Source organism: Aptenodytes patagonicus, chromosome 1, assembly GCF_965638725.1.
Source record: "Aptenodytes patagonicus chromosome 1, bAptPat1.pri.cur, whole genome shotgun sequence".
Classification (NCBI taxonomy): domain Eukaryota; kingdom Metazoa; phylum Chordata; class Aves; order Sphenisciformes; family Spheniscidae; genus Aptenodytes; species Aptenodytes patagonicus.
The window spans coordinates 10,075,723-10,089,390 of record NC_134949.1 but is presented as its reverse complement, the minus strand read 5'-3'; the positions used below and the strand labels follow the sequence as shown (position 1 = coordinate 10,089,390).

General features: G+C 35.9%; 1 protein-coding gene across 7 annotated transcripts in view; it reads right to left on the bottom strand.

Annotated features, from left to right (window-relative positions):
• Nucleotides 1–13,668, bottom strand: part of PCLO (piccolo presynaptic cytomatrix protein) — a 392,730-nt gene that overhangs the window by 209,440 nt on the left and 169,622 nt on the right. For all 7 annotated transcript variants that reach the window (XM_076359439.1, XM_076359532.1, XM_076359771.1 and 4 more), the window contains exon 4: nt 2,158–3,381. In XM_076359439.1, the coding sequence (XP_076215554.1) occupies nt 2,158–3,381 (1,224 nt within the window). The remainder of the gene's footprint in view (nt 1–2,157; nt 3,382–13,668) is intronic.

Below are 13,668 nucleotides of genomic sequence, written 5' to 3'. Positions count from 1 at the left end.
TTTTTAAATTATTTCTAGCTAGCAAGATTACATTCTGTTGCACAGAACAGAAATTTTATTTTGCAAAGGATTTTTAAAAGGTCATTCTGTTTATAGAAGAACTAGATATCTACATTATCTAAAAAAAAAGGTTCAGAGAGTGAAAAAAAGACTTTGGTCATGTCACATGCTCTCTTGGGAAGAATTGTATCTAGCAGTGTTTGATGTACAGCATGAAGAACACTGAAATACTTCAATAAATAAAAATAAAAAAAAAATCAGAGGTATTTTTATGAAGTACAAGCTAGGTGAGGCACCAGATTTATTTTTAATTCTGAACAATTTGAGCTGCTTTTTTTTTTTTTTTAGGATTTTTCCAAGGAGCAAAAAAGGGGGAAAAAAGGAAAAAAAAAAGTCTTTTTGTGTAAAATAGCTATTCCTTTTTCATTCATTCAATTCTGGTTCGCATTTCAGAGTCTTCTAATTTTAAAAATACTTACAAGTAGATATGCATGTTTTGGTTTTTTTTATTCATGAAACTTCTGCTTTACAAACTTTAGCCAAGTGTGCTTCAAAGTCTGATAAGAGCAAAAGAGATAATCCCTATTTATGGTATTAACTCAAGAAGTCCTGATTTTAGTTAGAAGGCAGTGGGAGGAAGTAAAATACAAGTGAAATAAGAGTGAAATATATGTGTCCGCCACATTAGACATCACTAATTAATCTACAATTAAAATCTGTCCCTATCAGAGATGGAAATCCAATATATGTATCTTACATTTGTCCAGAATATAATATGCTTTAACCTTGTTATAGAACATAAAAATGACCAGAAAAGACTAACATGAAGAAAATTTTCTCTTACAAATGTTTTTCAATGGAAAAAAACCCAAATTTTTAACAGTAGTAACAAAATTCTAAGTCTACTTCTTAAGTTTTCTGATATGAATTAAAAAAAAAAAAAACCCAGAAGTGACATTTTGTTAACAAAATTAAGCTTACTCTTGGAAAGTCCTGAAATAGTGTCTTATGTTTGATACGAGATAATCAAATTGATATAGGATTTTCTTAGATCTCCTTCTTGTTTCTTCTAGAAGGGAGGATTTCTGGCTATGTTACTCACTCTGAGCATAATTCAGAGATTCCCTCAGTACAATCAGGGGACACCGTACCTCTTGATACCAGCAAGAGGAGGAAACACAACATCTGATAGGAGATACATTTCAGACAAGAAACTTGGTTTATAAAAATAGTAGTATTTTCCACAGCACAATTTCTGAATCAGAGTATTTTTCTGTCCAAATATCTTGGTTATCACAAGGAAAAAAAATCAACAAAAAAACCCCTTGACCTTTTTGACTGGGATTATTTCTAAACATAATTTTGGCAAAGGTTAAACACTTTTCCTAATCCTACTCCTACTTTCATAACATAATAATCAGCACCTAATTTGCGGTGCTGATATAAAAACCATAATTTTTCATTTGTCAACAAATTGTGTATATTACTCACTTCAGCTGACGAAGTGACTTGTTGGTGACTTCACATCCAGCAAATGCATTTATTTAAGAAATGCAGACCTCTAGTACATACTATCATAAACTCATCCTTTCATCTGACTTGAGAGCCCACCAAGAACCCTACCTAAAAGTACTTGTCCATATGAGATAAGCAAATGAAATAGTAAAAAGATGTAAAGGTTGCATACTTTAACATACCATGTTCAGGCATCACAAAGTATTCCTCAAATGTTTATTATATTTTGGTATTGCAAAACACTGGACACCTTACCATCACAAATTATTCTCTTTTGGGATTAAGAACTATGAAAACAATCCAATTACAACAAATAAACTCCAAAGTCTGGACAGTCTACAGAAGCAGGTAAATAAATCAGAAATACTGGAAAAATGATTAAATGGGAACTTTGCCTTAGTTTCAAATGCTTAACTGCCTGAGACTGAAAATCATGCAAGAAGTATTGGAAAGTTGCATGTAGAGCATAGGACTAACTGGTGAAACTTTCACTCAACGGGAGTCATTGTTTTTATCATTTAGAATCATCCCGTACAGAGAATAACAATAAAGAGCAGGAAGACATAAAGGAGAGGGTCTGTCAGGATCAGATTCTAAATTGTAGCAAGGGAGAAGGGGGGTGGGAGGGAGAAAGCCACTTACTATTTTTTCTCTCACTGCTTCCACATGGTCAGTTCCTGGCAAAGGTGCTGTTTGAACAGTAATTTCTTCTTCCTGAGCTTTTTCAGCTTTCAAAACCATTTGTGAAATCCCAGTTGTCAAACCCTCTTTCTTAACATCCTCTTGCTTCTTAGCTTGCGCTCCCTTATAAGGTGCTTCAGCTTCTGCTTTCTGTTCAGCAACATGGTCTTTAGTCTCAGCTGTAATTTGTTCTTTTTTGTCCTCTGGATGTGGTGCACGCTTTTCTGGGAGCACAGTTTTTTTATCTTCTTCCAATGTGCTTAGGGGTTTCTTTTGGTCTGAACTTATTGTTGCAGGAATTTTATCTGCTGAAAGTGTCTTTGACGGTTTCCCTTGCTGAGGTTTTGATTCTTCTTTTTGAACTTCCTGTTGGATTTTCTCCACTGATGAAGTTTTCATGATTTTCTCATGTTGAAGTTTTGGATCTTCTTTCTGAATTCCATGTTGGATTTTATCAACTGAAACTGCCTTTGACAATTTGACCTCTTGAAGTTGTGTATCTTCCTTCTGAGCTGCAGGTTGGATTTTGTCAGCTGATAGTGCCTTTGCCATTTTCATCTGTTGGAGTTTTGGGTCTTCTTTCTGAATTCCATGTAAAATTTTGTCAGCTGAGGGTATCTTTGCCAATTTTGCCTCTTGAAGTTTTATGTCTTCCTTCTGAACTCCATGCAAAATTTTATCAGCTGAGGATGTTTTTGCCAGTTTTGCCTCTTGAAATTTTGCATCCTCCTTCTGAACTCCATGCAAAATTTTATCAGATGAGGCTGTCTTTGTCAGTTTTGTTTGCTGAAGTCTTGGGTCTTCCTTCTGAGAAACACGTTGGATTTTATCAGCTGAGGATGTCTTGACAAGTTTTCCCTGCTGAAGTTTAGCATCTTCTTTTTGAATTCCTTGTTGGATTTTATCAGCTGACAATGTTTTTTCCAGTCTCCCCTGCTGAAGTTTTGGAACTTCCTTCTTAACGCCTGGTTCTTCTTTCGGTTTTGCTGCTGCTGGAGTAGGCGGTGTGGAAGTCTTCTGAGGAGAATGTGAGACAGCAGGCATAGGCTGTTTTTGAGGAGTAGCAGGTGGTTTGGATACTGGTTGTGAAGGGCCTGTTTTCGGAAGTGGCACCTTGCCCATATCCCCAAGTTGTCCTGACATTGCCCTTTGGGTCTGGCAGTTTAAGCACAGCCATTCCTGTACCTGTGATGCAACAAACATATGAAAGTTACTTATTTGAAAACTTAAAAGTAAAATCATACGGCATTTTCAACTGATACAGCTGAATACTTTTAATCTGAATGCTATGCATACTGAAAAGTTATTTTCTTTGTTTGCTGCTCTTCCAGGAAGATCCGTAACACCTTTCTAACAGAAGTGAAGCATGAAAGCTTCCAGAAAGCCAAGCTGAATGAACATAAAAATATACTGTGAAAAGTAACAGCAATTACATTGTTCCAAAGTATTGATGACTTTTATGTACAAAGTTTGCTTATATATTTCTAACATCTATTGTTTTCTAAAGCCTCTATAATCTATCAATAGTTCCCTCTAATTTTGTAAATCTGAGTAAAAGGAGACCAACTGTGACTCATGGCTCTTTGTGTTTCTCTTCAGAAGTTACCTTCCCCTCTTGAATTTGTGTATGTATATCAGTGTATAAATTTAATATGGCTGTAACCCAAAAGGAAGATTACCTGTCTGCTCTCTTTACTGCTAAATCTCTGCTGCACACTGGCTCCTTTTACTCTTCTTCCCAGAAAATCAGAGAAAAAGGACAAATCTTATATCTGTGCAAAAGATCTTGTTGCCAGTTGCCTAGCTACTACATGAGAGGAGTAATCAGACTGTTTGCAGTGGATTTGGGGTATAGTTTCTTTAGAATAGCAAAAGAAAATTTTAAACACAGAAAAGTACTAAAAGGAAAGAAAAAGTCCAGAATCTTCTGGATACTAGAATAGATAATGAAGCTCTACTTCACTAGTGCAAAATGAGCTTCATTGGAGGATAAGAGGTCTATGCTGTACATTAAAATTTTTGTATGCTTGTTTTTAACTCCTTTTACTGTGACGATGGAAAGTCTCAGCAATTCAGTTATTGTATTTCTCTGATTTAGAGAACTTAGTGACCTACTGAATATGAAGCACATGAAAAGCAGAGCAAAATTGTTCTATTAGTAATTATATAGGTAACTGCTGGTAATATTGGAATAGTATGGATGACTGATCAGTTATATACCATTGAATATTTCAGAATATCCAATGGTATATAGTCAGTTGCCCAGAAGATGTGGCATTTAATCAGAAGAAAGGGTATCTGGCAGAAGTGTGCAACTCCAGAAATATTAATGCATTTTATATTAACAAGTAATACAGTAATAAATGAGGTAACACCAAAAGCAGAGACTGGAACTCCTGCTCTGCCCCTGCCAGCAAAGAATGTCCGAATGACAGGGGTGTAAGCACCAGACTCCCTGCTCTCCTTCTGACTCCATGTAACTTGACTTTTTCAGTGTAAAGAGGCGCCTGACTTCAACAAATGCACTGCCAGGTTTTCCTACCACGAGTACTTAACTCTTGGTGATGCCAGCATATTGTCATTGATGTGGCATTTCTCACAGCGTGCTAAGGGTTGGTCATGATAGGACCACAAATGGTTTTCAAGATAGTTAACCAGAAGTGAAGCATCTCCTCTGTTCATCAACAATGGAGCTTATGTGCTCAGCTCTCACATCCCAACCAGGCTATTTCTGAGCGCATTGGTGCCTAGTAAAGTTTCTGTGCACAGTAGGTATGTCCAGGATACTATGATTTTTGATGTCTTTAGAAATTAAGACATTTTGAGATTAGCTGGTTTCAGACACTTTCTGGAATTATCTAAAATCTACCAAAACCCCAATTTATGAAGTCTATCTGCATACTTCAGATCCAAATCCCATTGTTAAATGGCTTTACAATTCTCTTGGGTTTTAATCATTTTTAAAATAACTGAATCATTACTATGATGCTGCCCCTTTGAAAAAATAGCTGATTAAGCTAATAAGTGAAATATAAATTACAAGAATTGCAGATGAAATGACAATTGCATGTGAAACAAAATTTAGTAAAAAAAAGCTCATGTGGGCTGATTTTGTTGAAATGCAACTACAGAGAGGCTATTTAATGTATAAAATAATTTTCTTTGTCTGACAAATTTTGTTTCAGGCACAAGAAATGCAAGAATTCATGCATTATCATTCAGGTCATCTAACAATTGCCTTGTGTGTTTATTATTCTACTTTCATACAAAATGACCAAACTAGTGAGTCCTAGTAATTGACACAAATAAATGTTTATTAAAACTATTTGTCAATATTGTCCAAATAAATGCAGTTTATTGACTGAATCAGCTGCATCCAAAAGCAATGAAGCCCCTAATAGTTACTATACCCTTTGCAACTCGAAACTGAATGTGGCTCTGCATCATATGATTTATGTTTAGTTTTTCTGTGGAAAAAAGCATTAAAACATAATCCTCCAGGGAAGATTATCCTCCTCCATAGGACTTAAAAGTGCTCCAACTACACATCATTTGTCTGGGAAGCACTAATTAAGAAATACAAATAAAAGTAACTTCTTTTTTGAAGAATGTGTGAAATATAACTTAGTTTTCTTGCAAATTTTTCTGTTAGAGGGATTTATCTGGAATTTTTACTATAGCTTCCTCCCTTTTTATGGGCAGCAACTTTTTTTCCTAGAAAACAATATTGGAAGCCATAAGTATGTTGTGAACTATCTTTTAAAAACTTAAAATAGAAGTAATACACCAGGAAACAAATTTGGCCCACAGAAAATCATGATGTTAGTATTATCAGGAGTCTGGAAGTGACTAAATATACTAGGTAACAATTAGCATAAATAAACTACAGGAAAAAGACCCAATTTCATAGTATCCTTGATTCTTTTCTCATAAAGATTGTAAATACCACTACACAAAGTTGACTAGATAATTATAATATATCAATTTTTTAATTAAATTTATTGGAGGGCCCAAAAGCTTTTAAACCCACAAAAATGGGGGCAGGTTTTCCCTTCTCCAATCAGCCTGACAAATACTCATTTCACAATGTAAGCAGAAATAATACCATTATTATTTGTGCTAATATAGCTTCTGTCAGTATGGGGCATGGGAATAAGACAATATGTAAATGTTATTAAGCTTCTCAGAATCTATCCTTAACCATCTTTAAGTTCATAAAAATAATAATTAGTGGCTTCTACTATGAAATAATCCATGGTTTGAGAGTTTGCTGAATTTCACATACATGCTATACAGATATTCTTAAAGAACATGTTACTTTATACATTAAATGCATGTGTTCTTCTCACAGTACCATTTGTTTGTCACAATTTCCATTTATTTCCTTATAATATACCCAGTTTCTAAGGTGTCTATGTTTTTTTCTTTTCTATACATCTACATTTGGCTCTTATTACTACTCCTAGCTCTGCTGGTTATGTAGATCCCATTTAGTACCTCTTCAGCTGCAGCCTACTCACTGCTCATACACTTGCTCCTTCCCAGATTCATCAGTCACTTTCCTTCCCTCATTTAAATCCTTCACAGACTCAATTCTTTGGACTGCCTATAATAACTTTAGCAACTTTAGTAATAGTATTAAGTATTTAAAAACCAAAACAGTTACCCAGCCACTGTTTCCTCTCAGCTTTGCTCACTGTCCCTATTCAGTCTCTTTTCCCTGGAGTAAAGTTCCTCAACTCAAGGACTGTGCTTTGTGCTGAGCACATAGTAGAACAAGTCTCTTAAAAAGGAAAATAATGACTATTAACATGAGCAAAGGAAGGTGATGATGAGCAAACTGGCAAACTGCACTAAATCTTGTCAAAAGATGGAAGTCCCAGTCTTGCTTCCCTGCCATAATGATGCAAGTGATGCTAGTGAAATGACCTGGAATTGTCCAGATACGCAGTGATTTAATGAACCTTGCCATTGCCCTCTTGGACTTTTGTTATATCTGCATCTATTTACCACTTTATTCTTTAGTGTTGCTACATAGATATGGCAAACACTTCTCCCAAGCTATGTCTCTTAAATTCCAATCTAAGTTTTTATAATCATGTGGATATTTGATCACAAAACAGCCTACAAAAATCTTCTTATATCACCAGCCCTCTAGGTCCTCATTCTCTGTCAGAATGGCTCTCTGTAAAATCAAATTTTGTACCATGAAGTCATATGCCTCAGTTTTAGACTTGTCTTTTCCTCAGTTAACCTCATGCCCTAAATGCAAGCTTTTCCCTAAGGCTATCTTTTCAGTTAGCCTGTCAACCCAAATTTATTAGGATTTGGGAAATGGACATCATCTTCTTTCAGCAGTCTTCACTAGATAAATCTTCTTAGCTCTTTACAGAATTCTCCACACCCTTTGGTTCCTGAATTGGCAATAGACACTATTATTGGCATCACAAGTGATACTAGTGCGCTTTAAAATTCTGAATCCATGGCGCTCTCCCTGTGTTTTCAGCAATCCTTACAATCCCATATTGCTGGACAGAACAAAGTAGTTGTGTCACAATGTTCTCCTCATTCAGTTTCATAATAAACAAATGTCATCATGAAAAGGGCACACATCTAACATTCATTGTGAAGGTCTATTTTTCAGTTGTCATGCAAGAGCTCAGGCATTTCAGTTCCTTTGCTTTTGTATTCGCATACCACAATGTTAGATAATTTCAAGTTGAAAATAATAGGTCAACTATTCCATCTCCCTGCCAGTCAAGAATTTTTTATTGCAGTATGTTGATAAATTCATTACCCACTCCTGGCAAACGCTAATTGGTAAACTAGAGTTTTTCTCTAACTGAAAGTAACTCAAAGTACTTAACATATTTGTGAAGGTGAAAACAAATGCTTCTTCCCATAAAACATCTCTAAGTTACTTCAGAAGGCAAATGCTTTAGTTTAATTTAGATACCAACCAACTACTTCCTTTGTCATGGTTAGATCATGTATTTATCCCTTCCTAATTCTTCCTCCTCACTGATCTCAGTAAAACAAGATCATAAAACCAACATAGGAATGACAAAAAAGCATTAAGAAATAAATCTCTGAAAAATTAAAATCCTTCTGATTTCATTATCTAAAATAATCACATTACAAAACAGAATCTTTATCAAAAACCATATGCTAATTATAAAAACCTGAATATATCTATTAAAGAAAAGCAAGCTTTTTCTCCTTAATTACCTCATAAACAAAACAGGGGGAGGAGCAATGCAGGCAGTCACTAAAATATTTTTCTTATTACTCAAATTTGCCATCTTTTTCACTAAGCATAGATTTGAGTATGTTTCTTAGAAAACACAATAAACATACATTTAAAAGTAAGACATCTCTGGCATAAATTCTAATATAAACTAGTTGTTCTGAGACTAAGACAGTTTTACCTTGGATGTTTATTTTTAATTGATTTGGGTTTTATTTTCACAAACTTGTACAGCATATTTCCAAGATCTCATATGAATAAGCGTCTTAATGAAATAATAGAAAAAGTAACCAAATAGCCCACCCAGAGAGGAAAAGCAATCTGATGAGCATAGCAAAGATCTTGAAGATCAGAAAAAGCAAGGATGAGGAAAGGATTTCCAAAAATTGAGCTAAGTCAAATTCTGCAAAGGAAATTTAAACAAGCAACAAAGTATTTGGTATCCTTGCAGATAAAAAGATATCCACAGTGCAGTTGAGATTGCTTCAGAGTTAAAGGTATGGTCCACATAATATGTGCTTTAATCTCAAATTTTTATAATAGTGAGATTGAACACAAGCAAATGCCAACAGGAAATGAGCACACAGAATAGAAATCATCATATTGGATGTGGAAATGCATGATCATAGTCTAATAGTATTCATTAAAGTATATTGGCATAAGAAAGCCAAATCAAGCAGCTATGAGACATACATAATCCAGCCAAACTGAGCGACACACAGTTTACCGACATTCAACTCACATCCACTTTTATTTAATGTGTAGAAGTGTTCCTGGTAACTACAGCTATGCTAGTCCAATTCAAATGTTTACAAAGTTTTAGAAAATAATTTGAAAGAAAGTTGAATTGATCCTTGTGATGAAGAAAAGGGCCATATACTAGAAGGCAATATGGGTTTATTGGAGGAAGACTGTGTCAGATAAACCTTGTGTTTTTTTCTTGGAGAATATCACTTATTCTACAGGTAAAAATGAAACTATTACATGTTGAGCATACCTGGAGTGCAGAACAATAACTGAACCTGTGCCACTGCTAAATGATTAGTCAAATTAGTAGAGATGAGTCAAGCTGATGCCAGGTAGGGAAAACACATCTCCTATAGAGGGAAATTACCCTACATTCTTCTTAAGTTTTAGTTACTTTTCTTATGTTTTAGTTACTTTAAAGTAGATATATATTCAGGCTTTGGAAGCCTTCGCATCCTCCTGCCCTGGAGAGATATATTGTAACATGAAGCCGGAGTCACTCTTCCTCTTGTGAGGTCCCTGTCCTGCTTGTTGCAGAATGGCCCTTTTTGCAAACAGAAGGAGAGAAGGAACTCTTGAAACCCTCGGCCCAGAGGTTCAGATGTCTGCAATGCAAGGCCTAGGTTGGTGCAGCACAGCTGTGGGTCCTCAACTCAGTTTTACTGAGAAAAAGGCTGTTAAGATGTGAGAAGGTGTTTGAGAGAAAGCCAGGTGATGTAAGGGAAAAAAAAAAAAAAAAGAGCAAAACCACAGAGTGTCATTGGGAGAAGAATTCAAGAAGAAAAATACTGACATGAAGAGGTATAAAACCAAAAGAAAAATACACAGAAGTGGATGGCAGCAACTCAGCAACAGTGACAGTCCAGGTTGGTCTGTTCCAAGAAGCAGGAGAAGTTGACGCTTCCTAACCTGACTGACGATTGCCTGGCCAGCAAACACTATTCAAGGGCCTCACTGAGGTGGTAGGTATATTAATATTAACAGTTTTTCAGATGTATCTGTCTGCTGTGTGTATTCATCAACAAATAATTGCTCTGTACTCCTAAAGTCTGTACATCCTTCTTGCTGAGTCCCTCTGCTTATGGTAGACATTGCCTAAACAAAACGATGCAGACAGGGAAGTTTACATTCCCATCTAGAATGGGAATGGTGGCCCAAGCATTTCTTTGTGATGTGTGAACTACAAATTCAAATCCCACACAGACTGAGGACTCACATCTTCTACCTTTAGGGGAAACATTCAAATTGCTAGACTTACATGTAAAAAAGTTACCATCGCACAGAATGATAGAGGGACATACATATTCAGAGCATGACCACCAAATCAGACTGTAGATCTGACAGGAGAAAAAAATACAAAAATAAAATATAAAACCCCCATACTACTCTCTATCCAAAGAGTGTTAGGCAGGAGGTAACTGCCTAAGCAGCCAGCTTGGCAGACAGGGTCCACAGTTGAGCCTCTATGGTGTCCAGAATTACGAAAATATAGAAAGGTTTTCATGGATACTGTGTGCCTGTGGAGGTCACAGGCAGTTTTTCAGGATGATTCTCCTGAATTTATACGCATAAATTTTGTCTAAAATGTCACTTAGGATCTTAAACGTATTTTTTTATTTCACCCCAAGTGGAGCAAGGACATGAAAACAAATGCTTAGTCAGATGGCTGATTTTTGGAGAAGAGGTTAGAAGAATATGGCTAGTTTAACCTAGGGAAATGAATCCCACAAGTATGACATATAGGAAGAAAGGTATACTGGCTGCAAACCAAATGGATATAAATTGTCCATGGATAAATTTAGGTTTGAAACTAGAAGACCTTCCTTGCCATTAGTGATTTGCAGTTTGGAGTACAATACAATAGGAGTGGTGGTACGGAGAAATGCAGCTAATTTCAATATAAGATGTGATTGCCAACAAAATCACTCAATGATTCATGAAATCCTACCAGTTTTACAAACCACATTCCTGTAATAGTACTCATGAGGAGGATGCATTGTATTATTAGCATTAAATAGACTCATAGCATTTAGCCAACTTTAAATGTCAAGTTATCTTTCAGCCACCAAAGAGAGATCACAGAAATCCACAAAAGCTGGTTCAGGTAAATGTAAAGCGTCAACTTAAACCAAAAACCAGCAAAAATTCCTGCAGAATAAAGAAGTTTGTCAACAGAAGGAAGGGATTACTTTTTTAGTTTGACAATGCCTTTTTTTTTTGTTTGAAGTTGCAATCAAGCTGAGACTGTTATCTGAACAATGCAAAAAGATGACCAGCTTTTTTCTCTTTCTCAAATAAAAGCTTTCAATATGTGATTGAGGAAGACCAAGTTATCTCAGTATCTCAGATTATTGTCATTAATTGATAAGCTTACTTTTAAGCCTTCAAAACTATGAAATAAAATAAGATATTTTCAGCTGTTTTCATTGCAGAGTTGTGTACGTACCCAGTTACCACTACTTATGTGAATTGTTGGTGTATATGTTAAAAGTCACAAAAACTGACATGACAAAAAATGGATTTTATGTATTTATTTCTGTTGCCACTGGGAAGCCAATATAGCAAAAACAAGTGAGAGACTCTTACCTATTTTTCCTGCATGCATCAGGAGAAATATTTGCTATATGCTTCCTGGCTGCTGCTGTGCATAGCTATTGAAGACAATGATTGCTATGCAGGCTTATGCAGCTCAATTATGGTATATACACAAAAGCCTCAAAAGACTTTGGTCAGTGTGTTGGAAGATACAACCAATATCAAAATACGAACAGAATCAAGCTTACTTCTCTTTATGTCAACTTTGAAGTGCAACAGAAACCTAGAACAAAAAAACGCCAAAAAAATGATACTTAACCTTTGCCTGTTCAAAGGCATTGCCACTGACAGTGCTGGTATTTGTTCTGAACTGTGATACCTTAGCATACAGCCTGCTTGATGAGTTGCCATTTCTGCATGCTGCTGTAAGGCACTTTACTTTTTTTACTTGGTGTCTGATGGGCAGCAATAAAAGTAAAATCTATTTATTCTATGGCTGCAGTCCACAATCTTCTGTCTTAGATTATGGGAATTCTAATCATTACTGAAGGAAATAAAGCGGTTCTAATAAAAGAAATCTTAAATTTCTGAAGGCTGTTTTAGCTTGCCACCTTTAGAATAAAACATTTTGGAGTAAAGCTGTCATTAAATCCCTTAAAAATTACCTCTTGATTTTTTTTGCCTTCAGTTGCTTTAAGTATCTTCCAGCATCTCTTAATGGCAATATATGTCATGCTTTTAGAGGGAGAAAGAAACATTCCGGACTATTAGAAGACATATTCAAATCACATAAATTCAAGTTTATTGGAATTACTGTATTATTATTCAGTGTGGTCTAACTGAACACTTATTCTTTAGGCTGTTAAATCTTATTTGTAGCTTAGCATTGTTCAAAACACTTAGGCACTACCTGAGCAGGCGAGAAAGCAGGATTTCCACTAAACTGTGGATGTGTATTGTGCAGACATTTATAACTGCGGTTGGTAACTTTTACCTTCAATGGAGAAAAAGAGGAACATTTAGAAGGCAGTTAATCTCATCTGTCATAGGACATTAGATAAAAAGACTGGCACTTTAAAAGTGCCTGTTTGTGTCCACTGACTATAGGGCAAGAGTGTAGTTGATTAGACCAGTTACTCACGTCTACAGCTGACCTAGTGAATATCACCTTGATTTTTGAGCTGGAAGAAACTGCAAAAAATAGGAAAAGAATAAAGATATCGGAGAACGCACAATGGCAATGAGATAGCATTGACCAGTACACTGGGTGCATAGTTACCCCCCAAAATCTGCTCTGGAGCCTTTATCTTGAATGCGGTGACTATGCACAACCACTATTTGGATCTTCCCCTCCTTTTTGTTTTTCCTTAACGTCTTCCATTCAAGTTTGTATTTGCTCACTAACAGAAGCTTTCAGGGACTCTGAATTTCCGAATAAACACATTTTGGATGCCGGACTGATAACAACAGCATAAGAGCTCAAAAAGGTGCCAAACAGTCCACCTATGTTTCTATAGTGTTGGTACATCCCAAGAAATCCTTCTCTACCTTGTTATTATCCTGTCAAACAAAGCCTGATGACCTCCACAGGTCCCTTTCAACTGCAACCATTATGTGATTCTGTGAATGTGCTAAAAACTGATATACTGGCACCAGAAACTGTAACATTTTATTCAGTCAGAAGGTTTCAAAGAATACCCCCTAAAATCTAAAACCTTAAATAAAAAGGTCTATTTTACAGAGTGGTAGAACAATCAGCAAGTTATTCCTAATGCCCTAAGATTTTGCTTTGGCTCCAGAAAAAAAAGATAGCTCTCATGGAACTTTGTCAGCTGGTTTGTTGTCGATCCCTTCTTTTTCTCCCACACCAAGTGTTAAAGGAAGAGAATTGTAAATACTGCAGCAGATTACCAGAAAAGTACAGAGGAATCAGTGTTTCTCCC